We start from the raw sequence: 26,953 nt of genomic DNA, 5'->3' as shown, positions 1-26,953 counted from the left end.
AACTCTCACTTTTCAAAATAAAAGTACAAGAAATTATTATCAGAATATGAAGTCAGGGACTCATCACAGCTGTTAGAAATGTTTAGTTTATACATTTCCAAAGCTGTGTGAAAGCTTGATAAGTGCTGCATGCTGCAGTGCTGCTGCATCCATAATGATGCTTACAGGCAATACAGCAATAATTTTTGAGGGAAGTAAAGTCATTTCACTGCTCATTCATTTGTCAGAAAAACAATTATTTTATGGCCGACATAGACAGTTGTTTTTTACTCCGTATTAATGACTCCGGTTCCGAAGAGATAATTAAAATGGGACGACGGTAGTATTAATAATTCCCTATCTATCACTAGAAATCACATTAAACACTAAATATATATTTATATAATAATTTAGAGAGACGATATTTACATTTTACTTTTTAATATTTTCACTATAATTTTTTATGAAATTAGTAATTCTAATTTTAACTTTATAAATAAATAATTATTACTTTTTAAATGACACAATTGTCCTTTTATATTTCCTCTTCTTATCTCTAATCTTTAATAATTTAGGTCTCTTTTGACAACCGAAAAAAAAAAACTGAGACCAAAAAAAATTATTATATTGAATAAATGGTCTCTTTTTACCGGACTAAAAAAATAAAAATTAACTATTAAAAATTATTTCTTTTGAATAAATTATCTCTTTTGATAAGATAAACAATACATATATATTTATTTTTATTGAATAAATTATTTATTTTGACAAGACCCATAAAAAATTATAAAAAAAACAAAATTACATTTTTGATAGGATTGAAAAAAGTTAATTTTGTTGAATAAATATCTCTTTTGATTGTACAAAAAAAGCCACTATGGAATAAATTATATTGCAAAAAATAAAATTATCTGTATGGAATTAATTATTTTCTTTGAGAGAATTTTAGAAAAAATAATAATAAAGAAAGTAAAAAAAGTTAAAGCTGTATAAATGGTAGTTATGACATTAGAAATTAAGAGATGGTGCATTAATGAATTCAAAAACCTTTTTGTCATTTCCTTTTAAAAAAAAGATAAATGGGATATAATTGAAAAAAAGTGAAATGCGAATATCGTCTGTGTGTGTCTTAGTGTTTGTGGAGTATATATAGAAATAAAACATGGATAGATATGTACAGAGAGATTGATATTTTTGGAATGAGTAAATTAATAAATTATATATATATATATATATATATATATATATAATATAATAATACAATAATTTAAGAAATTATTGTCTAAAGAAACATATAAGTATACAAGGGGAAGAGAAATTTCGAGGGGGCATGTCCTATATTGCCTCGTACCTGTGTTTGATTACTCTTTCGACATAATAAGTGTGACACTCTTAATTGAACATAGGCATAAGAAGGAAAAAAAAAAAAATGTCAAATTATTTAATTTTATTATATTACTTCATTCGTTTCAATTTAAATATCGCTTATGGGGAGTAATCATTTTTAAAGGAACATATGAGACATGCATTGTCTGTCGAGAAAATTACTAACTTGCCTTTTTAAGTTTTGAATATTTAAGTTTGAAATTTTAAACTCAAAGGACATATATGTAAAGATGTGAAACACATTGTTTGAAAAAGGAAAGTGGTGGAACAGATAAAAAATAAAAGTATGATACTTATTTTGAGATGGAGGGAGTATTGTTTTAAAATGGGTAAAATGCTAATATTTACATAAATACATTATTTTACTTTAGAAAATAAAGTAAAAATATTAAATAATATAAATATTTAGCAATTTTCACCCTCTTTTTTTTTTTATTTTTTTATTTCTGAGATTTGACACATCTAATGCCTTGTACCCAATCCACGTACCCGAGTCCAGGTAAAATGACCACCAACGGCTTAGCCCAATATTCTCCCTAAAATGTTGAAGATCAAAGGTTCGGATTTTCAATGGGGCAAATTAGTGTGTGTGAATTCACTTAAAAAAAAAGAAAAAACAAACCCACATATATACATATATATGTATGTATATATATGTTCAAAAGCTATGGGACCAATTCGCATGCCATGATCACAAAATATGCCCTAAAAAGAGGATTCTGAATCACTGATAATGCATCATTAATGCACATTTGGAACTAGGAAACAAAACAAGCTTCAAATATAAGCACAAGGGAATACTTCTTAAGAAGACTGCAATATACGCAAATATGCTCCATTTACTTGTTAAATAGACAAGGATGTTACCAGAAGCAAAAAAACAGAAAACATTATACTTTATCTTGATATATATATATATATATATATATTTTATGCAAATCAAACAAGCCTAAAAAGAAAAAGATCATAATTAAGCTTGAGTAAGAAGACAAGAGAAGGAATAAACCATAGTTAACTGTGATGAAGGTGGGAGACAGAGACTGTCAAGTGAAAGATAACAACTGATAAGAAGTTTCTTTTGGATTTAAATAACCACCATTTTCAAACATATAGGTATAGATTAGGGTAAAGTACATAATAAAAAAAAAAAAAAAACGGAGAAAACCCCTCAAATTTGTAAATAATATCACAGAAGTATATTTTTTGCGCATCAAACTCTCTTCACTAGCACATTTAGTTACAAATGCACCATTGTCGTTTGCGCATAAAACTCTCTTCACTATCACATTTAGTTACAAATGCCCCAATGCCGTGACTATTTTTCATTAAATGATCATAGTACTCTTTCTTATTGAATTACACTAGATCTATTTTTCTTGTTGAAATAAATAATGAAAAAAATTTATTTTAATTTGATTAAATATTCTTCATTAAATTTGCATAATTTTGCCTTTAATTTTAAAATTAATTATTTAAATAAAAATCTTAAGTAGAAAAATAGAAATAATTTAAGTAATTTCTTAATTTTTTATGATAATATTGCATAAAAAATAAGATATTTTTTATTTACATAATTTATTAAAATTTTCATTAATGTTGTATGAAAAAGAATGTATTTTTTTTTTTTTTTACTAATTTTTTGTAAAGTGAGTATAATAAGTTTTATTATAATAAGTTAATCTTTTTAGAAAATGGTAACTACTAATCTATTTATTATTTTCAATTTTATGAAATGTTTTTTTACTAAATTTTTGTAAAGTGAGTATAATAAGTTAATCATTTTAGAAAATGGTAACTACTAATCTATTTATTATTTTATATTTTATGATAAATTGATACTAATTATAAAATTAAGGTAAATGTTATAAATAATTTTTGAATAAGAGAAAATATAATAAAAAATAATTTAATAAGAAATGACAATTTTAATAAGAAATAGTAAAATAATTTTTTGTGATGAGTTTATTTTTAATTACAATAAATTAATAATTTAGGGAGATAATTTTTAATTCAGAAAAGTGATATACAAAAGAGTAATAGTTCAGGAGTTTTTTTATTTTTTATTTTATTTTTCCGTATAAATTACTCACTGCTGAAGAGTAAACTACTAAACTATGTTGCTTCTAGAGTCATCAATGAATGGATCAAGCATTAGCCAATATTTAATTACTTAAATTTCAAAGCAATTGCAAGAATAAAATAGAACTATTTTTTCTTCATCAGACCATGAAATCATGGATGACATAGTTTTTGATTGTTAGTTTACATAATTTCCCATCTCATGCTCTGACAAGGTCTTCAGAAAAATAAAATATTGACAATGATGCATGATTTGGATTTTTTAATCCTTTTGAGTGTACTAAAGATTGATTTCAAACCGACCAAGGTAACATCAATCAAATTATTTAGTCTACTCATAATAATGTCTTGAAGAAAAATATTTTTAACTGTCATGCATGAATTTTTTTATCTTGAAAAAAAAAAAATAAAAAAAAAAAAAATAAATAAACAGACATACGTCTGATTTTTATGACTAGACTTGGAAATAGTCAGGGCAGGCTTTATTTAATTATTTGAAGCCAAGAATTCGTCCAACACTTCATGTAGGTGTTCATAATTTAAAATAAAATTTATTATTTTGTACATACTCTATGACACTTCCTGACTAACACTTGGGCGATAGTTTTCAACACTTAGCCGGACTCATCCCCCCAAGTCATACATCACAAATACATCTTGAGAAGCCAGGTGATCTTATGAATAATATGAACACGGTTTAAAGTGTCCAACTTTCCCTTTAACAAAGTTTAAAGTGTCCAACTTTCCCTTTAAGATCACATTGTCATAAGTGAATCATATAATGATACTTGTTGTATAGAATAAAAACATAATCGTAATGATAAAGTAGTGTAATAGTAACCCATACGATATAACAAAAATTGCAATAATTGCATAACTGCACCGACTGGAGTATGTTGGACTAACTCTTAGGATATAGATATTAGTTTTATGTCAATTTTTTTTTAGAATCTAACGTGTCGACGTATCCATATCCTATGCATGCACATATATATATTTCAGAGAAATGCCTGCGTTGCCATATAACAAGCCCAAAACTGCCCAGATAACCCCTTGTAGAAAAGCCCCACCTTGTCACTAAGCTAAAATTGTAGGAAATATATACTTAAAAAAGGAAATAACTTCTCATTTACAAACATTATATTGAAAATAAGTTAAAATTTTATTTCGTCAATAGTGGTTCGTTGAAACCTGCATGTGTTTGTTGCATTTTCCCAAATGTTTCTTTCCCTATCAGTATTAGATATCATGCACTTTTTACAAAGTTTGCCTAAACTCTTCACAATGGCAAATATTGATCTTATGTAAACAAGGGTAATTATTGAATTGTATATGCATTGAACAAGCCAATAAATCTCATCAAGAACACATGAATGAGTTCATACCTGGTGTCAGAGCCATTGCACCACCATGCCCAGATTGCCTATTGTATATATCTTGCTGCTACAAGGGGTCATTTGTCTCACATTGGATCCGGATGAGAAAGTGATTAGATATTAATGGGTGAGAATACAGTATTATCCAACAACTTACACTTTTGGGTAAATGGACAAACGCCCACCTATTACAGTTGGTATCAGAGCCAGATACAATCTTTGATCTGGTGTCATGCCAAGCGCCCGCCCCGAAAGGCGTCCGGGTGAGCCACCCCGGGTAGGCATGGTGGCCCGACCGCAACGAGGGCGTTACGAGTTCGGGTGAGGGAGAATGTTACGAGGAGTCATTTGTCCCACATCGGATCCAGATGAAAAAGTGATTGGGTATAAATGGGTGGGTATGCAGTATTACCTAACAACTTGAGCTTTTGTATAAATAGGCAATCGCCTACCCGTTACACTTGCCATATACCAAAGGTAGCATAGCCTAATGGTACTTCCTCTCCTTCCAAAGGAGAAGGTCGAGGGTTCAAGTTTAGCATAGCCTAATGGTACTTCCTCGCCTTTCAAAAGAGAAGGCCTAGGGTTCAAAATCCCATAGGGGCATTGTGGATGTATATTTCCTCGCCTTCTAAAAGAGAAGGTCGAGGGTTCAACTTTTCATAGGGACATTGCGGATGTATGAGTCTGTTTAAGAAGTTATTTGACCAAGCATTTGATCACTTTGAAGTTCTGTGCTGTGACTTCAACTAAAAACAATTATTTTATCACATGTATATAGAGATTTTTTTTATTTATTATTGGAGTCATCAGCAAATACCACCCAAGTTCTTCTTCCTTCCATTGGATGGTTGAAATTTCCGTTACCAATAGAACAAATGTGTGTGTGAATTCAACCAAAAGAAATCACATATATATATATATAGAGAGAGAGAGAGAGAGAGAGAGAGACATACACATACATGTATATTCAAAAGCGATCCCATGGGCATGGGATCACAAAATATATCCTAAAAAGAAGATACTGATAATGCACATTTGGGACTAAGCCACAAAACAAGTTTCAAAATATAAGCAGAAGGGAATACTTCTTAAGAAGACTGCAATGTAGACAAATAGGCACCATTTACTTGTTAAATAGAAAAGGATGTGTCACAAGAAGCATAAAACAGAAAACATTATACTTTAATATTCACACATTTATTTTCTATTTTATGGAAACCAAACAAGCCTAAAAAGAAAAGATCATTATTAAGCTTGAGTAAGACATGTGAAAGAAGAAGCCATAGTTAACTGTGTTAAAGGTGGGAGACAGAGACTGTCAAATGAAAGATAGCAACTGATGAGAAGTTTGTTTTGCATTTATATAACAACCATTTTCAAACATATAGGTATAAATTACTCACTGTTGACGAGTAAACTACTAAACAATCTTTGGATTGTGAATCTACATAATTTCCCATCTTATGCTTTGACTAGGTCTTCAGAAAATATAATAATGACAATGATACATGATTTGTTATCATTTGGATTTTTTTTAGCCTTGAGTCTACTAAAGCTTGATTTCAAACCGACCAAGGTTACATCTATTAGATAATTTTGTCCACACATAATAATGAATTCAAGAATAATATTTGAACTGTCATGCATGAAATTGTATCTTGACAGCAAATTTCCACAAAAAATATTTGTTCCCCCTTTATGACTAGACTTGGAAATACTTAGGGTAGGTTTGATTCAATTATCTGAAAAACAAAAATTCTGGAAATGAAATACAACTTCAGAAATCTTTTTGACTCGCTTTCAAAGAACATTTTTTAAAAAATTGTTAACCAAATTTTTTTTTTTTTTTTTTGGAGAATCTCTCTTTCTCCAATCTTCATACACAAGCACAAATGTGCATGTTTGCCCTATGCAGCTTCAGATAAATGCTTGAGTTGCAATTTAAACAGCCCAAAACTTCCCATATAACTACGTAGCAGAAAAGTCCAACCTTTTCACTAACCTGTAATTGTAGGAATAAATAAATTTATTTATTTATTTTATTTATTTATTTTTTTCAAAAAGAAAAAGAAAAAACTTCTTATTCCAACTGCCAACATCATATTGAAAACAAGTTACAATTTTATTCAGTCAAAGTGGTGTGTTCAAACCTGTATGTGTGCGTGCGTCTTCCCAAACGTTTCTTCTTTATTTATTTGAAATCATGCATTTTTTATAAAGTTTGCCTGAAAATGACAAATTGACCAATAGGTCCATTCTTCATAATGGCGATATTGATCTTACATAAACAAGGGTAATACTTGAATTGTATATGCACTGCACAAGCCAATGAATCTCATCAAGAACGGATGAATGAGTTCGTACCTAGTGTTGAAACCATTGCACCACCATGTCCAGATTGCCAATTGTCTCTTGCCATATTAGAAGTTGTTTGACCAAACACGCGACCACACTTGAAACAAACGGGACTATGTGCACAGTGAAATTTGCAGCCTAAGAACCACATTCATAAAAAAGAAACAACTGGAGTGAACAGAGATCACAGAAATTTATAGCCAATTATCTGAAAGAAAAAGAAGAGAAGTTTAGTGTTTTAGGCCCAAAAAATTCCTTCACAACTCAAATTTGAAGCATAGTGAAACTAGTTGTGCCTCCCAGAAAATCCTGCAAGAGTTCAAGTTGGCATCAGATAATTGTAAAAATGATGCAACATTCACAAGAAGAGCCATATTGTTCAACTAAATTTAAACCAATTTCCATTATAAAGAACCAAAAAGCAAATGAAAAAAATAAAATAAAAAGAGGGACAAAAGAAGGAAAGAAAGGAAGAAATATAGCAGAGATCACAGACGGTAAATATAGCAAATAAGTAGCAGATACAGCAAGAGAGAGGAACGAAGAACTACAACTCTGGAAACAGAACTCAAGTCTCGATTTATTATAAAAGTGATTGCTCTGATTTCTATCATAAGTTCTCTGTATAAATTTAAACAAATCTCAAATTCAAATATATAAACCTATTACTAGGAAAAAAATATTAATATCACTCAATTCTAATGTTAAAATGCATCTAACTGCATGAAATTTGAAGAGCCATCTAGAATGAAATAAGAATAGCAGCAGCTTTTTGCAGATTGGATTCCCAGATTATTGTGCCAGGGGAAATTTGGAATCATGGAACTGTTCATGATAATATTTTGCGAATTTGAATGGTACTGAAAATTTAGACAAGAAGGTCGTAAACAATTTTATGTATTAAAAAAAAAAAAACAAACTTGAAGATTACATTTCAGGGGGAAAATCCATGCATGTTATTGGAGAAGGAAACAAATTACTATTCTGAAATTATTTTGTAATACTTCTGTGGGTAAATGACGCACATGTCAGTATCAGGTGCATACTTCATACTGATACGTGGTATTGATGTGAGAGTCTCAACGGCATTGTGTTATTCCCACCTTGTGGCATATTTTTTAGGCCTCAATGGTGATGTTAATGGTGAAGGTATTGTAAAAGAGGAGTCACCTTGATGCTTCTTGTTCTCATCTCATGAAACCTTGTTCATTCCCATGTCAGTTACTTGTCCATATCAAAATGACTAATGTCTTAACTTATTGGATTTGCCTAATGATAATCTCGACATGGTTGTTTTTTACCTCGTCTTTGGAACTGCTCATGCAAGGTGAGTATTACTTCTGCTTTTACTTCAATTCATGGACTTTTGTTCTCCAATGGGACTCAATTGTATACTGCCCTGACTGCAATCCCCAACCTTCTCATTTATGCAAGTCTGACTGCAGTTTCTCAGAAGGCATTTGTGATCTTAAACGGGGACCAAGCTTTTCTGACACACATCTATTTGCGAGGACATGGTCACTATTGTTAATCCTCACAGCCGGTACTTAAATTACGAGGACCTACTCAATATGGATAAACCTCGTTATCTTTTTCACTGACATCTTTGAAGATTTAAGAATACCAACATCCGGATACACCTTATGCACTATCTGAGTTGGTACCAGCACTAAGGGGCGTCTATTGCTTGTGAGCAGCTATCGTCATAGCCCACCTTGAGGTATGCGGATATGGCATAACCTGCTGTTGTGCAGATACCGTCATAGCCCACTTTGAGTTACAAGGACATGGCACGGTCCACTGGGTTTCCACGGATATTTGCTCGGTGGATGAAGTCTAGAATTCATTAAGGTAACCTCACTTCGAGGTCTACACTGTACACACATCTCGACTTGGTTGTAACGGAGAGAGATATTACTCCTAGATGATGTAATTCTTTATGACATGGCAATTCTACGATAAACTACGTCAGCCATATATGACCATATATTGTCCAAGGAACTGCTCCGACATGTAAGAAATTCCATTGGACTGCAATGAAGAAGCTGGTCACACAACATCCATCTGTAGCCAAAGTTTTCTTTACTTATAGCGCATAATGCCACCCATAACACGTCTCAATTAGATAGCCTAACGCATCTGCAGGCATCTCATAGTCCATGGTAGAGGTACATACTATGACCTGGCAAGACTGCCATGCTATCTAACTATAAATAGACCCTTACCTCAGAAGACTAGCCAAGAATTTACTCATTCGTGAACCTAGGACAAACTACACATTGTCCTTTTATTTGAGGGTAGCATGCCTCATTCGTCTCATCCTTAACTTCACCTATATCAAAGGCTTTGACCCTGAGGAGTCTCTAGTGACTTTGCCCGCCCTATTCCCTCCAATGAGTTAGCCTTGTCTTCTTAGTCTAGTCAACTTAATTTCTCTCCTTATGTGTAATATCTTCATTTCGTCTGATCATCTACAAGAACCCACAACTTCAACATCCAATAAATAACTTGCAAAAATTTGACATCTTAGATGTAATCAAACATGAAAAAACGTAGTGTGCAGATGATTACTGGAAACTAAAGTATGATTCAACAATCTTTAAAAACTTTGAAGAATTTGTTGCAGTGGGGGTATATACTTCTTATAATGTGTGCTTACAGTAGTTAATAAGTATTCCAGTTCAGAGCTGGTGACTTCAAAAGTGTTCCAGGATGATTGTTGGACTCTCTCTTCCAGTGTTCCCATATTGATATTCAATGGTCATTCCACACTTTGCAAATTTTTTCCTCATCCGGAAGCATACCAATAAATATCGACCCTCCAAACACTGGAATTTTCTGAGCTTTTCCTTAGGCCTCACCAATAATCCTTGCATGAGCAGACACCATTAATAAAATGATGGTAACGGCTTCTGTCCCTGATCACTATTTCCCTCCCAGAAAATTTAGAGACACATTTACTAAATTCATGGCAGTCGCCGCAAACCCTTAGGTTCTTGGTGATCAAGATTGGGTTCCCACCACTAACGCTGATCAGTCCAAATGCAATAGCAAGCTTCTCACTGTGGCTGAAGAGCCTCTTAATTTTCTTATCATCCTCTTCATCATGAAGAACACAATGAAGATCGGGAACATATCCAGTTTTTTTAATTGAAGGCAACAATGAACTTAATTTTGCATAAATTTTGTCCGATTGAGGGTGTGATTTATCTCCAGCAGTAAAACAGTGAACCTCATTTTTGACAATCATCCAACTTCTTCCTGCAGGCTTTTTCAAACCCTTCTCTTCAAGCAGGATTCTTAATTTTCTGACCTCAGACCAAAGACCTGCTGCAGCGTAGATATTAGACAACAAAACATAATTTCCTGCATTTGTTGGTTCTAATTCAATGAGCTTTTCAAAGATGCCTTTAGCTAGTTTAGTTTCAGAGAAAACTCGGCAAGCACCGAGCAATGCTCTCCAAACTGATACATCTGGTTCAATGGGCATCGAATTAATGAACTTCCTGGCTTCATCAATGCACCCTCCACGCCCCAGAAGATCAACAACACAAGAATAGTGCACAAGTTCAGGGGCTATGGAAAAATCCTGAACCATGGAGTGGAAAAGCTGCAGGCCCTCCTGTATCAAACCAGAATGGCTGCAAGCTGATAAAGCAGACACAAAAGTTATTCCATTTGGTTTGAAACCACCTTCTAACATTTGTGAGAAGGCAATCATAGCATCAAAACCACGTCCATGCATACCATAGCCAGCAATCATGGCATTCCATGTGACAATATTTTTCCTTGGTAACGTTTTGAAGATCTTTTCCGCGTATTGCATACTACCACATCTTGCATACATAGTTATAAAGGCATTTGCAAGAGACAAATCAAAACCCCATGAGGATTCCCTCCGTATGGTGTAAGCATGTAAGCATCGGCCCTGAGGAAGATTGGCTAGATGAGTACATGATGAGAGAAGATTTATGATTGTAGTGGAGTTGGGTTCTACTTCTGATATCATACAGCGAAAAAGTAACATGGCTTTGTGGGATTGACTGTTTTTAATATAACTAGTGATCAGAGCATTCCATGAAATCAAATCCCTGTCAGTACAACTCTCAAATAAATTCACAGCTGTTGCTTCATCTTTGCAGTTCATATACATCTCTGTGAGAGCGGTGTTCAGTGACGGTTTGATTTCAATTCCATGTTTTATCAAATAACCATGGATGGACCTGCCAATATTAAGAAAAGTTTCATTTTCACAAACTGCAAGAATAGAAATTATTGTATAAGCGTTAGGTTTGGTATCTGACTCTTGCATCTGCCGAAAGAGTTCCCATGCTTGACCTTTTAATTTGCTATGCGCCAATGCCAATATCAAAGTGTTCCATGAGATAGCATCCGGATCTCTGATCTCATTATAAACCTTTAAGGAATCTTCAACACAATTAAGCTGTGTGTACAAATTTAATAATGAATTTCCAACAGATGTGATCCTCTCCATCCCACTTTTAATTACAAGAGCGTGTAAGCTTTCACCATTTCTCAAACCATCAGCTGAGTCAGCACATAAAGACAATAAAATAAGAATAGTTCTTTCATTTTCTTGAGTGCCTTCCAATCGCATTCTGGTAAACAAACTCATTGCTTCCTCATGTGAGCCAATTTCAACAAAGACAGATATCATAGAATTCCACAAAGCAACATCTCTGGTAGGGATGGATTCAAATAGATCAAGTGCAGATTCTAAACTTCCGTTCTTCCCATACATATTCACCAACGAATTTGCTATGTATAGATCTTTGTGAAAATCAAATTTGATTACCAGTTGATGAACTTGCATGCCCAATTTAAGAAATCCAAGTTCTGTACAAGCCTGTATAACAACCAACATTGTAATGGAATCAAATTTAACTCCGTCCATGATCATCTGCCGAAAAAGCTTTAAAGTTTTCAAGGAATCACCCTCATCAAAATACCCAGAAACCATTGCATTCCAACTCACAGTGTTCCTCAAACCCATCATTTCAAACACAAGACTAGAAGTCCTCACATCAAACCTCATATAGAATCCAATCAAAGCAGTACCCACATGGGGATTCGAATCAAATAATCCATTCCTCAAACAAAATCCATGTATCTCTTTCCCAAGCCCCATTTCCAATAGCTCCCCACATGCTGAAAGCAGTGTCACCGCAGTAACCGAGTTTGGTTTCAACTTCTCCTGCTGCATTTTAAAAAATAACCCTATTGCCTCTTCGTAGAGAGAGCAACCCACATACCCAGATATCATAGCATTCCATGAAACAACATCTCTCTCGTTCATTTCATCGAACAGATAACGGGCAATTTCGTGAAACCCACATTTGCAGTAAAAATCAACAAGAGCAGTCCGAACTCGAACATCATTGATCAAATCCGTATTGCAAATATCGTTATGTATTCTCTTTCCTTTCTCGATGGCTTGTAGCCGTCCACACGCCTTGAGGACGAGAGGCAAAACGGAATTATCAGGTGAAATGCCCAAAGCTTCCATTTGGGTATGTGTATTGAGGATTGCATGATCATCTTTCAGTTTTGTATGGTGTTTGATGATTGAATTCCAGTGTTTTGAGTCTTTGTTTAGGCTTTGTCTGGGTAAGAGTGGAAGGTTTTGGAGGTTTAAGGACACAGGTACCTCCATTGAGAGGTCGTTCAAATTTGGCGGTAATTAACTGAAGATGAGATATGGTCTGAGTGACAGTCACTTTTTTTCCTCCTCTTCTTTTATTTGTACCAGCTGTGGTGCACTGATAGGCAGGATAGACCCGGAAACTATTATTTGGAAGGGGCCAAAATAGTAATTTTAAAATAAAACTTAGACATTTTTTTTTTGGCCACAGAAGCTTTTCAGAATGGGGAGGGATGACTTATTTTTATGAGTAAATGTTGATATAATCATAATATTAATAATATTCTTGATGTCATGACGTTAATTTATACTCATGTTAGAACTCTTTGCAAAACGATACGTCATTTTGATTCCCCTTCTTTTATTCACGACCGCAAAGATATAACAAAATTTGCTGCTCCAATTGGATTGGATCATTTGAAGATGGTTTACAATACCATCGATCACATATTTGAGCACGACCCTAAAACACTCACTCCATGCAATGGTTGGTGTTTGTACGAGTGTTCTCAAAACGGCTTAAATTGACTGATTGGCTGAATTTTTTTTGGGGAATTCAAGCAATGCATTGAGATTATGAGAATAAACAAGTATTTTTTTAGGGAGTTAAGGCCGAAAGAGAAGCCCACCAAAATTTCCTGGGAAACAAGTCCAAAGCCCAAAAAAGCAAGAAATAATCTAGGCCATCACTAGGAATAAATCCTAGCCCGACAGGGTAAACGAAATGTGTCATGGCCCAAGCCCAACAGAAGGAAACATTATCTAATTCCGAGCAGGTATATCGTGTTCGAGTCTCCCTCCCTTTACTTTGCCAAGAAATATATATATATATATATATACATATATATATGCAGCCCATGCTTGCAAGTTGTGTCTTGATTTCAATCACCTTCTCCCTTGCTTGGGATAGATTTGCTATTTATTCAAATAACAATCACAGACATATGTTGGTGGTTTACAACACCAATCCACTTCAATGATCCTTTGCCTTTCTTTTGAGTGCAAGCAAACACTGTACCAGCGTTTGGGGGATAATCTTGAAGGTGGAGGCCAACAAGACAGCTTATCCAAACAAGGAACAATTAAATTGATCTTGAAAGTAGACAAGAAACAAGTTGATCTCAAAAATTGGAACTACTTATAACTATATCACATTTAAATAAAAAAAGCAAAAACAAAATAGCTTTGGGAGTGCTGTATTGCTAACAGAGATTAATTCCATTTGGGATAGGATTGTGGAACGCTACACTGTCTTCCTCCTATTCTATCTTTTGAAATGGTATTCTTACAAAGTTTACATAATTTCATCAGCCTCTAAGTTAAAAATTTGGTTGATTTACATGAGAGTACTCTCTAAGGGCTCGAACACAGGCATACTTGCTCAGGAGTTAGACTCTCTATCATTTAAGATTACTTAGGAATGTTCATTTAATGTAATTAAATTACAAAATGTATGGACAATACTTACTTACTCAGTGAGTAGGTCATCCTTACTAACCACCGATATGGTCCAATCACAAATGCACACATAATCTGCAATTACAAAATCTAGAAAGTAATATATACTCACTGAGTAGATAAGTATTATCCAATACTTTTTGTAATTTAATTACATTTAATGGACATTCCTAAGTGGCGTAATTGGTAGAGGGAAAACTACACTTGCATAGAGTTAGGGCCCTTAAATAACAAACTAATTTATTTTAAAAGTTTATTTTTCACTTTGGTTGAATTAAGTAAAATAATTACATATGCATCAATAACTACTGTTTAGGTCGAAATTCAAAAATGCCCTCCAAACACTTATTCATAAATACTAAAAATTATTCTCCTAAAATCAAATATGTTCTTTAAATAATTTCTTTCCTTTAACTTTGAAACATGTTGTTGCAACTTTCATATATACACATGATAACTTATACAAGCAATAAAACAAGATTCAATATAGTAAAATATGGAGCAATCAAATGTTAGTCCCCAAAAAGAAAAATATAATTAAACTCAAGAATATATAAATTGTCTTTGCTGTGGTGCATGCCTTGAGATGATCATCAATTTTTTGGCTCAATTAATTACACTTGTTTTATAAATAATAATAAAAAGATTATTTGTGTACCATTTACTAAAGCACCATTTAGTTTTTTCATAATCCCCCTCTCTCGTGCGTATGTACTGTATGTGTGTGTGTGTGTGTGTATATATATATATATATATATATATATATTTATAAGAAATTTTTCACATTTGCAGGTTTATATTGGTATGAATTAGGAGACATGGTCAAAGTTATGTGTAAATAAAAAAAATTCTATACATAATTAATTTTCATTAAAATATTTGTATATTTCTAAATTAATATTTGCTGGTTTGAACCGATATGGATTAGGAGATTTCGTTAAAAATTTTGTACAAAATTTATAATATATATATATATATATATATATATATATATATATATATATGTTGTTTTTTCTTTTATTTATTTTGGTAATACATACACCAATGCCAAGTCTAAACTCAACTTAGAAATCTTGTTTTTCTAAATTTTATGAATGAAAGAATGATTTGATGTATATGTAATTATTTTACCTAACTCGACCAAAATGAAAAATTAACTTTAATAATAGACTGATTTGTTATTTAAGGCTCCTAAATCTACTTAAGTGTAGTTTTACCAAGATAAAAATATTTTGAGCCCGCCATTACATTTCTTTGTTGGTTGAGGTTTAATAATAGAAGAAAATAAAATTTTAGGTAAGTTATAATATATAAAGAAACAAAATTTTTGGGACCCTCTAGGAAAAGAAGGTTAAAAATGATAGAAATTCTTTTAGGTCCACTATCAAATCTTTTTATTCGTTGAGGTTTAATAATTGAAGACAATATTTTTTTTTAGAAAAGTTATAATATATAAAGAAATGAAAATTTTTGGGGCTTTCTTATTGGTTAGGGCCTCTTCAACTGTTGTGTATATTTTTTTTTTGTGTAAATCTAATGTGTCATGGTGGATTTACACAAAAATTTTGGATTATTTAATTTTAGTTTTACGGTTGTTTTATACCTTTTGTATAAAAATATATATCCCAATAACAACCAACCATGTGTCATGCAAGGACCCCATAACTTTTACAAACCTATTTAATATAGGGTTGATTCTTTAATGGGAAGAGAAAAAGGGAGGAGAAAGGAAATACGTTGATGTGATTGTGTAAAAATGTTGTGTAAAATATACAACAATTTTACATATTGGTGACGTGTCAGTGTATCTTAACAAACTGGTGGAGATAAAAAAAAAATTTACACATCATACGTGGCCGTCTATATTTTACACAAAAGGATAGTTTAACAGACTGCTGGAGATGCTCTAAGGCTCCAGCTGACCCCGCATGAAAATTAATATAGGATTAGAATGAACTTGGCTGAGGCGTGTGCACTCGTAGTGTAGAAGAAGTCGAACAACTTCAATATAGTCCTTGGTGAATAAAATTGCATAACACGAACAATCGTCAAGTCCAACAACATCAATATGGTTCTCTAGTGAATAAAATTGTAGAACACAAACAATTGTCAAGTCGAACAACTTCAATAAACAATCATAGCCAAAAATGAGTATTTTGCAAAACAATGGTAGCCATATAGTATTGAGAAGAAACACGAACACGATTAGCCAAAATAGGGTATGTTTGACGGAATATTTTAACAACAATAATAGGAATTGATTGCATCAATAGTCGTTTGAATATAATTGAATGAGTAATAGGACATTCAATTGAACCAACAAATAGAAGAAACTAAAACAATAAGGAAAAAAAAAAAAATCTCTGGATATATATGACAGAAGGCGATGATATTTTCCTGTGTTGAAAATGGTGAGACATTGAGATGTATTTATAGCCGAATATTATGAACGGTTATCTACAAGATATTAGTGCAATTGCAATAGATATTAGGTAACCTTATATTCACGTTATTTGAGGGGTTGAGTCATGTGAACAGTGAGGGCACAAAAATCTTAACTATTTATTAACGAAATACATGTGTATTTATAGCCAAATATTACAACGATTATCTACATGTTGCAGGATACATCTACGTGCACGATATCAGTAGTCATGGGATATTGGGTAACATGGGATATTAAGATAACGTTATAGACACGTTATTTGAGAGGCTCAGTCGTGTAGAGGTTGAGGGTATAAAAATCTTAACTGTTCACTAATGAAATACTCTGGTGATTGATTAACCGGCGGTTGGTTAGCTTGCAGTTGAAACGCCTATGGTTGAAATACATACGGTTGGTACTGATTCTGCAACTGTTGTTGCTGGAGGCGCTGAAACCTTTACTGTTGTTGCTGCTGAACATGCGCTTGAACCTGTGGTGGTGCACTTGTTGATGAATTATTTGGCTTTGCAACCAAATATTGATCAAAGCTATTTGGCAAAATGGTCAGAGAATCATTCAAGTTGGCCATAGTGTTGTGAATTGGTTCAAGTGCACCATGCAAATTCCAATTTGTAGTTGCAATCCTTTGTGCTAAATTGTCTACACTTTCAGCCAATACTTTGCCATTTGGTTGTTGATTGACTTTAAACTCAGCCTCTTGGTCTTCATGGGAATGAGGCTGCTGATCATGAAGATTCTGGGATTGTGAACGAGTAATTGCCATGTTTGTCGATCTTCAAACTCTAACAATTCTGACTTCAACACTTCAAATTAAGAACTATTTCGGTCCCACAAGTGCATGCCAATTGTTTGGATGTGAAATTTTGTGGCGTGCCAGAGTCTTTCGACTCAGATTTGTAGATAGCCAAACTATCCTGAATGACCGAATAAAGAAATCGGTCCTTGAGTTGAATCAGGTTATTTTTAGAAGGGAAGGATGACCCATTCCTTCAGGTTCTTCGATGCCTCAATGAAGATGACTTTAACAAAATAAAAGGATGGAACAAATGAAGGAGACAATATAAATTAGGAAAATGATAGGATCACCAAATGATTTTTCCGAATAAACCCCGAATCTGACGTGTTTTTTGTCCACCTCACCTATTTAAACAGTTTCTAAAAAAATATTATTTAACACGTGATAAGTGTAGCCAATCACATTAAATTCGGGGATTCCTTTTCGGTTCCCCTATCATTACTCTATAAATTATCCAAGCATTCATTCACTCCAAAATAAATTATAAAACAACAATGGTGGAGACACTAAAGTCCTAGCATCCAAATATATTTCATAGGTAAAAGGGTTGGAATTATAAGAAACGAGTAACACTAATTGTTCAAGCGTCCTTCAATGCTATAAACGATACTTGCAAAACAAACATGGAGGACACATTGAAGTCCTTGCGTCCAAATCTATTTCTTAAGTATAAATCTTATACAATGAGTACAAGAGGAGATCTAGTCTAATTAAACTATTCCTGTGGAAAATAGTAAAATATAAGTAAAAGGAATGTAAATGTTACATAATGAAAGGAAATTGATGTATTGGTTGGGGACTTTTGCACAGGCTTCTTTGATTGCTTTTTATAGTTCAGCCTAAAATCTGTTGAAAGTAGTTACTCGATAATTGTAACTAATTTCTTCAATTTGAATTTGAATATAACTTCTCAAGCATATCACGTTTCAAACTCCTTAAATACATGACTTCATACACTTGCACCAAGTACAATCAACTTCTTCTATGGATTTGATAAGTATGATGCCAGTACCTCCTCAAATTGAATTATAAAGAAAACAAGCATTAACCATTTCTTCTCTTTTGAATACTCTTCTCCAGTAAACTTACGCCACATATCTTCAAATTGAATTATGAGGACAATGGAAACTAATCTTTTTCGTGTTGATAAATAAAATAATCTCTTCTAGTGTCCCAATTGTTAACATATATAGATAATTAACGGTATTGTTGACTATATAATTGTTGACATATATAGATAATTAGCTGTGCATGTGTTGATTAGGTGCTAATTAGCATAGTTACAGGAACTGACTTTTAGCCTTTAATTTCTTTCATTCTTTGTAATTATTTGTGTACTATTTAAATCATCCACAAGGAGAAGAATATATACGGTGAATTATTATTATTCTTTTATCTCTAGAAAAATCTTCATGGTATTAGACCTCTCTAGAAAGGAATTTTAAAACCCATTTTTTTTAGGGTCTTATGTAAATACATCTTAATACCCAAACACTAGTTTTTTTTACCTATTACCACATACCATGTATCCTTATTTGACTTGATGGAAGACAAGATTGAAACCCATGTGACTTCTAAGATTGATTCTAAGACTCTAATCATTCCTCCAACTGCATCTAACGAGCATTAAGGTCTGATAAATGTCCAGTTGATGCCTCATAAATTTGATGGCACCAATTATCTTGCTTGGTTTTACTTTGTGAAGTTGTATATTACCGACAAAGGCTGGTTTAGGTATTTAATTGGGGAAAAATCCCAACCTACGATCAATGACCCAACTTTTAAGACTTAGGTTGCAGAAGATGCAATGTTCTGCTCTTGGCTCCTCCAAACTATGATCTCTTATCTTAGTCTTGGGTATATGTAGCTCAAGTCTGCAAAAGATATTTGGGATGCAGTATCTCAGACTTATTCTGTGAAAGGAAATGTGGTAAAAATTTATGAGTTGAAGCGTAGTATTCAGGCTACTACTCGATAGGGAAGGACATTGGAGGCATATTACAATGCCCTCCAAGCTTTGTAGTAAGAACTTAACTATTACCAACCTTGTGAAATGAAATGTGTTGTTGATACCGCTCTGTTGAATAAGAAGTTTTAAAAAGAACGCGTTTTTGAGTTTCTTTCTGGCCATAACCTAGATCTGGACTAAAAAGTACTCAAGTGCTTGGAAAAGATCCATTTCATTTTTTGCGTGAGGCCTATGCTTATGTGTGTACCCAGGCCCTCTGACTATCTACAATGCTCATGCCACCTTCTCCAGAAGGATCTGCTTTGGTTTCTACCACAAGTCAATCACCTCGGGTATCATTACCACATCGGCCCGATCCTTCACCAACTGCAACATCTGGTAATGTTGCTAAAACTACTAAATATGATAGACAAAGATTTTTTGGTTTGTGATTATTGTAACCAGACTAGACATATGAGAGAAAAATGCTTTTAACTCAATGCTTATTTGCCTTAGTGGCCTGAAAAAAAGGGTGACAAAGGTAAAGGCAATAAGTAGGGCAGAAAAGAAAGTCGTTTTAGCTCCAAGGCTCATTATACCTCTTCAAGTGATCAGAATGGTGACCAATCTGCTGCTAATTTCTCTTCTGCTCAAATGGAACAAATAATTTAGGAGTGTGCTCATTCGCTCTCTACTATAGGATCCAGTTCTTTAGCCACGTCCTTAGGTAGCCTTGGTAATTGTTTTAGTGTATCCGGTAAGTCTTTCTCAGACTGTTGGGTTATAGATGCAAGGTCAACTGACCACATTAGCTCTACATCTCATTTTTTCTCATGTTATTCCTCACCTACTAAAACTTGTGTCATAACTGCTAATGGTTCACCAACCCTTGTGACTGGTGAAGGTTCAGTCACACTTTTTGATTCTTTGTCCCCTTCCAATGTTCTTCATGTATCTAGATTGTCCAATAATCTATTGTCTATCAGTCAATTTACTAAAACCTTAAAACTATTCTTTCACGTTTTTTGAAACTCAGTGTATATTTCAGGATCTCCGGACGGGGGCGAGGATTGGTCATGGTAGTGAACGAGGTGGTATCTATCTCTTGGATGTACCAGTTACTTCAACCTTAGTTCATGCTGTGCAGTCCACTATTGGTTCATCTCGTGACATTTGGTAATAACACAAGCGTTTAGGACATACGTCATTTTATTATTTAAAAAAATTGTTTCCTTCTTTATTTTCTGCTGTTGATGTTTCTCACTTTCAATGTGAAACTTGTGAACTTGCTAAACATCATCAGGTACCTTTTCCATTACGTATTAATAAAAGTGCCTTTCATTTTGCTCTTGTTCATAGTGATGTTTGGGGCCCTTTTCATGCGACTAATCTATCAGGTTCTAAATGGTTTGTCACATTCATTGATGACTTCTCCCGAGTTATGTAATGACCCGGATTTTTCAGATAAATTTTTTCCGTTGTCTTTTCCCTTATGAGTTTGGTTTCTTGTCGATTAGTGTCATCTCGAGTGATCTGAAAAGATTTCTGAGACTCTTTTCTTTGGATTGAAAACTTCCTTTAAGAACCGAGTCATTTTCATATTTTCACTTTTTAGACATTATTCATTTTTGTCATTTTCCCTATTTCGTCATTTTCCCTATTTTGTCTTTTTCCCGTTTGTCACTTCGTTGGCATGACCACACTTCTTGTGTTCAGAGTTGGTTTCTGACTACATGTATCTTCATTCTCAGTGGTTTCCATGAAATACATGTCTTTACCTTTGCAAGAAAGTACTCTGGTTGCTCCCGGTGTCCATAGGGGCATGGATGCAAAGTTCTTTGGAAACCTTTTCTTTTCTTGGGGTATTTTTCATAAATATCTTTTGAAGATATTTATTTTAGGGGTTTTTAAGAAAATATCTTTTTGGAAGATATTTTCATTCTGGGGCAGTTTCGCAATTTTCACTTTTTGGAGGGGCCATTGTGTAATTAATGAAAGTTAGTGCTTAATGTCTTGTTTTGAGGCTGGATCCTTGTACGGGATTCATTTTCACTTTTCGTCGAGTCGTGTACTCTTGGAATTTCCTTCTGGTTGTTTTCTCTAGTTTCAGGGTTTCTGACCCCGGTTAGCGCCAAACTTGTTTGGGGCATAACTTTCTGCTCGGGGCTCGGTTTTCGACGCTGTTTCTTTCGTTATTCATATTTTCTCATTATGAATCTTTTTTGTTCACGGAGTTTTGCCGTTTGAGTGCATCTACGTGAATTTGACTTTTTCGGACCCGGCGGGGCCCGTTCGGGGCACTTTTAGGGTTTTTCTATAAATAGGAGCACTTAAGAGAAAATATCAGATTTTTTTCTCTCTCTCTCCTCTCTCTTGGCCAGCCATCCATGGAAGCCATGGCTGCCGGTCTTATTCTTCATTTTCCGGTCACTTCCCTTGGTTGAAAAGGTGTAGTATCTTTATGTTTATTGTTCCCCTCGACGTGCTCTTCCATTCCCCCTTATTAGAATTCAGTTTTGGCCATTTCTTGAGTTCGGGTTTGAAGTCAAGATGTGAATTTGATGGGGCTTCCTTGGGGGTTATGTTCACGGTGTTGTCTACGACAAAAGCTAGAAGTTTCGTCGGATTCGGAGCACATTCATTTTGGTGGGGATTTGAGATTTCATCTCACATGGAGGTAGGGAATGTTTTAGGATTATTTGTGTGTTGTATTGTGTGTATGCCATGATTATACAACATATATGTATACCTTGTATCAAATCTAGAAAGTTAGTAATTTTTATTTCTTTGTATAAGATTTAAAATTCATGATGATATATAACTTTGATTTGAATTGTGGCATACTAGAAAGTCTAGTTTTAATATGTTTGTTAACATATATTAAATTGGGATTAATTAAATGAGAATTGCACTTTTTAATTAATATTTATCTTTTGTGAAAGATTAAAGTTCATGGCCATACCTTGCATGAAATTGAGTTGTATTATACTTCTAAATTAAGTTTTGGCATGTTTTTTAACATACTTTAATTTGAGAGCATTTGGTTGAGTTTGAAAATTTAGAGACTTTAATTAAGAGAATTAATTAAAATCTAATTTGTGGTTTCGTGGGCCTAATTAAGTTTTTATGTGAATATATGTGATGACCATGATGTGTGTTTTGACATAAATTAAATTGAGACTATTTGGAAATGATTTGAAATCTAGAGAGTTTAGTTATTTTGATGTAATTAAATTCTATCTTGTTTATCCATGGATTTAATCATGTTTTAGAAGTTACTTCTATTTTAAGATCATGGATTTGGACTTATTGTATATTCACTTGGTTATGTTTTGAACATTGGATAACTTTATTGTTATATTTATATTCATGAGAACATGTTTTCTTTATGGAATATATTGTTGACTTGTGTAATGAATTGTACACTTTGTGTTGACATTAGGTATGCCATTTTAGAATTTGAATCCTAAGACATGGATTGTGTGGTTTCAACCTACTTGTGCATGGAAGGTGTTTTCGTGCATTATATAAATTAAGTATAAGTTCTGAACTTATTTGGTATATTTTGGATTCTCTTGGGACATTGTTGTTACATGTGACATGGCTAGAGTTTGGCTTTAGTGCGGGAGGTATGGGTTCTTCCCAATTGAGAGAGTACGCACTTAGGGTGGTTTTCCCTGCGGGTTAGTGCCCGAAATAACCCTTGAGGTCTCGGCAGAATTCCAAGCGCGATGTCCAAGTCTTCCACTAGTTGTTTTCGCATTCAATTCTAAGTTATCAATCATGTTTATATTGTGACTTGTGGTTTTGGCTATTGGCGATTTGATGTTGTTAAGTATATCCATACTAAATTGTTATATTTAGTTGATTTCACACTTTTAGATTTCTAGTTGATAGTCTAGAGAATCTATGTTTTGATGTGTGGTATTAGATATTCCCATTATACTAAATTGCTATATTTAGTTGATTTCGTATTTTTGATTTTAAATTGGTTACCTTGAAAATCTATATCTTGTTACTTTGTGTAAGCATATTCCTATCTAGTTGCTTTGTGTAAGCATGTTATATCTTGTTGCTATGTGTAGCATGCTATTGTGTTATTGAAATTGCATAAAGGATGTGTTTTATGTTAGTAATGATCTTAGGTAGCTAGGATGCTCCCTGAGTCTCACCTTTGACTTAAACGTTAGGTGGAATGAACCACAATGATTAAATCATGCAAACTTGTAAAAACTTAGGTTGATGTATGCTCATTTCCTACGAGTAGCTTTATATTGCTCACCCCTACGTTACTGGGGCATATTTCAGGTACAGGGTACGAGATTGGTGGTTGCACATGCTTTGGGTGAATTACAGTATTAAAGTTTCTTTAGAGACTTTCTTGTTCACATGCAAGTGTTAGCATGTTTAAGATTTGTCCATGAAATGTAATTTTCCTAACTTGGAGGTTTGGCATGTCAAATCTTGTAAATGGAATGTAATGAGGCTGTAGGCCATTGTAACATGTTTAGAATGCCATATTACACTTGCGTGCATGTTCACAACATCACATACTTGCATATAATGCAAATTGAACATGCCATGGGGGATTCCAAGTGGACTTTTAGCCATGGATGCATAACAGGAGGTTAGTGCACTTTCTCGAGTCATTTCGGTCGACTGAAGCCTTTTGGGTTTTGTTTGAATCTTGAAACTTCACTTTCCAGTAGCCAATGTCAGCAGGGTCATTTCGGTCGACTGATGGTTCCTTTTGGTGTGTCAAACCAACCAAGCCTTAAAGACTTGTTTTTAGCACTAATTTTGTTCATTTCGGTCGTCTGATGGGTCATTTCGGTCGACCGAAATAGCTAGATCCCGAGAGTAGCTTCAGTCCAGTTTTAGCACTGTTCTTCCGACTTCAAATGACCATAACTCCTTCGTTTTAAATCCAAATGGGGTGATTCTTAAGCCTAAATTCATGAATTTTGAGTCAGCTTTTCAATGGTACCAATTCCATTCCAGATTCCAATTACAGTGGGAGTTATTTAAGTTTTAGTGAGAGGGTGTCGGTTTTCGCTTAAACCGGGAAAGGGCGTTTTGTGGGATTTTTGTTCAATGTTCTTAGAATCTCTTGGAAAGTCATGAAATGATTAAGTTAGGTTGTTTTCACCTTATTTGACTTGTTTAGAGTCAAGTTTCTCTTTTTGGTTGTGAGTTGACCATTTTGCCCTTGGTTCATGGTTTTTGTCTGTTTCGACCTTTGTTTCTGTTTTCGTTCTCCTTGAACTCCATGACTTCTTGGAAGGTCACATTGGTGTCTTAGAGATGGTCTATATCTCTATAGACTTTGCTTCTATCTTTTGCTTCCGCATTTCGGATTCGTTCTCGGGTTAACTTTTGGTTCATCACTAACGAACCGGGTTGAAAAACTCGGGTTGCTACAAGTTACTTGGGTAAAAAAAGTGAAGTTTTCTCTATTTTTAAGTCATTTCATCAAATGATCCATACACAATACAATTCAAAGATAAAAGTCTTCTGCTTTGATAATGGGGGTGAGTACATTTATTCCGATCTACAATCAATTTTTTTTTTTTTAATCATGTCATTATCCATCAAACTTCTTGCACCAATACCCCTTAACAGAATGGAGTAGCCGAATGGAAAAATTGTCATCTTCTTGAAGTATCCTGTTCTCTGCTTCTATCCATGATAGTACCAAAGTCATATTGGGGGAGGCTGTTCTCACGGCAGCCTATTTGATCAATCGAATGCCTTCCAGAGTTTTTCAATACCAAAATCCACTTCAGGTCTTCACTACTTCTTGCTCGCTATCTACTGTTAATCATCTTCCTTCTCGAGTCTTTGGTTGTATAAGATTTTTTTATGTACATCACAGTGGTAAGCTTGACCCTCGTTCCCTAAAATGAAATTTTCTCGGTTATTCTGCTATTCAGAAGGGTTATAAGTGTTATCAGCCTCCGTCAATTTATTTTTTTTTATTTTTTATTTTTCCTCTATGGATGTTACTTTTCATGAGGAACAGGCCTATTTTTCTAGTCTTGCTTCTATGACTTCTCTTCAAGAGTAGACCTTAAGTAGTGAAGAAAAGTCTTATATTGTGCTTATGTTTGAATTAGAGATTGGAAATGAAAAAAATGAAAAAAAATGAAAAAAATAAAGGCGGTTCTTTGACTCTCCATCTGAAGGGTCATAATATGTCTCCATTTGAGTTGGTATATCTAAGAAGAGAAAAATGTATCTCTCGAGCAAAATGATCAGTCTACCCCGATAACAGGTAATCCGAAGGTAGAGTTTGTTGAATCTCCATTTTCTATTGTTGATAATAGTAATGTAGATCCTAATGTTCCAGATGATTCTAATGTTGTTAATGAATTAGATTTGCATATTGCCTTGAGAAAATCACATCGTACTTGTTAGTCAAAATATAAATATCATATTTCAAGTTTTATGTTTTCTCATTGTCTCTCACCATCCTTTAAAGCCTTTGCTTATCAGTTGTCTTCTGTATCTATTCCTAAAAAATTACAGGATGCACTTAACAATCCAAGGTGGAAAGAGACGATGGTTGAAGAATTGAGAGCTTTCTGAAAAAACTCTACATGGGAGTTGGTGGAGTTGCTGAAAGGAAAGAAAACTATTGGCTACAAATGGGTGTTTACCATAAAGCATAAGGCAGATGGGTCGATTGACTGATACAAGGCATTATTGGTGGTAAAGGGCTATACTCAGACATATGACATTGACTATCAGGAGACATTTGCTTCAGTTGCGAAAATGAATACTATTCAGATTTTGTTATCTTTAGCGGCTAACTGGAGTGGACTCTCCAATAGTTTGATGTTAAGAATGTTTTCCTCCATGGCAATCTAGAGGAGGAAGTGTATATAGGCCTTCCTTCAGGTAGTGATGAAAGTACCAATAAGGGGAAAGTATGCAGACTAAAAAAATCATTATATGGCCTGAAATAGTCTCCTAGAGCATGGGTTGGTAGATTTGCACAAGCTATGCAAAAGTATGGATATAATCCTAGTCAAGAAAATCATACGTTATTCCTTCGATATTCTTAGGGAGGTAAAATTACAGTTGTTATTGTCTATGTGGATGATATCATCATGACCGGGGATGATGTGATAACCCAGATTTTAAAGATTTTTATTTAAATTTTATTTTATGATTTTTAGTCAAGATTGAGTATTTAAATTTTTATTGGTGATTTTGGGTAATTAATATTTTATTCTTTAGTGTTAATTTTAATAAATTAATTTTATTTAATTATTTATTTATTAAGTTAGTGGAGTTTTGTACATGATTTTTTTGGGCATCAAATGGTGATGCTGTGGCTGAAATGGGAAAAGGAAAGAGAAGTGGTAATGGTGGGCGGGTCCCACCAAAATGATGTTCAATGGGGTTAGATTTTGTTTCATTTATATATATATGTAATTTTGTTTGCAAAAGGGAGAAGCAA

At 33.8% G+C, this 26,953-nt stretch overlaps 1 protein-coding gene across 5 annotated transcripts; it reads right to left on the bottom strand.

Annotated features, from left to right (window-relative positions):
• Positions 1–6,108: 6,108 nt before the first annotated feature.
• LOC132311394 (pentatricopeptide repeat-containing protein At5g04780, mitochondrial-like) lies at positions 6,109–13,097 on the bottom strand. Of its 5 annotated transcripts, none has more exons than XR_009482955.1 (3): positions 9,838–13,097; positions 7,188–7,487; positions 6,109–7,048 (listed from the first exon to the last, which is right to left on the bottom strand). XR_009482955.1 is itself a non-coding variant. In XM_059809291.1 (1 exon), the coding sequence occupies exon 1, from the start codon at positions 12,850–12,852 to the stop codon at positions 10,036–10,038; it is 2,817 nt and encodes a 938-aa protein (XP_059665274.1). In that variant the 5' UTR covers positions 12,853–13,097; the 3' UTR covers positions 9,712–10,035. The 5 variants fall into 5 exon arrangements, 1 of the variants encoding a protein (XP_059665274.1); XR_009482957.1 differs by having other exon boundaries at positions 6,109–7,487; positions 9,838–11,401; positions 11,483–13,097; XR_009482954.1 differs by having other exon boundaries at positions 6,109–7,487.
• Positions 13,098–26,953: the final 13,856 nt, after the last annotated feature.

The sequence above is a fragment of the Cornus florida genome, unplaced genomic scaffold (assembly GCF_030987335.1).
Source record: "Cornus florida cultivar Cherokee Brave unplaced genomic scaffold, ASM3098733v1 CherokeeBrave_3.0.0_Hap2_Chr06, whole genome shotgun sequence".
In the NCBI taxonomy this organism is placed as follows: Eukaryota; Viridiplantae; Streptophyta; class Magnoliopsida; order Cornales; family Cornaceae; genus Cornus; species Cornus florida.
This window is presented reverse-complemented; position numbering and strand designations above follow the sequence as displayed.

What these genes read in the sequence shown, in the direction of transcription:
- LOC132311394 (XM_059809291.1), bottom strand. Translation starts at nt 12,852, where the DNA reads ATGGAGGTACCTGTGTCCTTAAACCTCCAAAACCTTCCACTCTTACCC.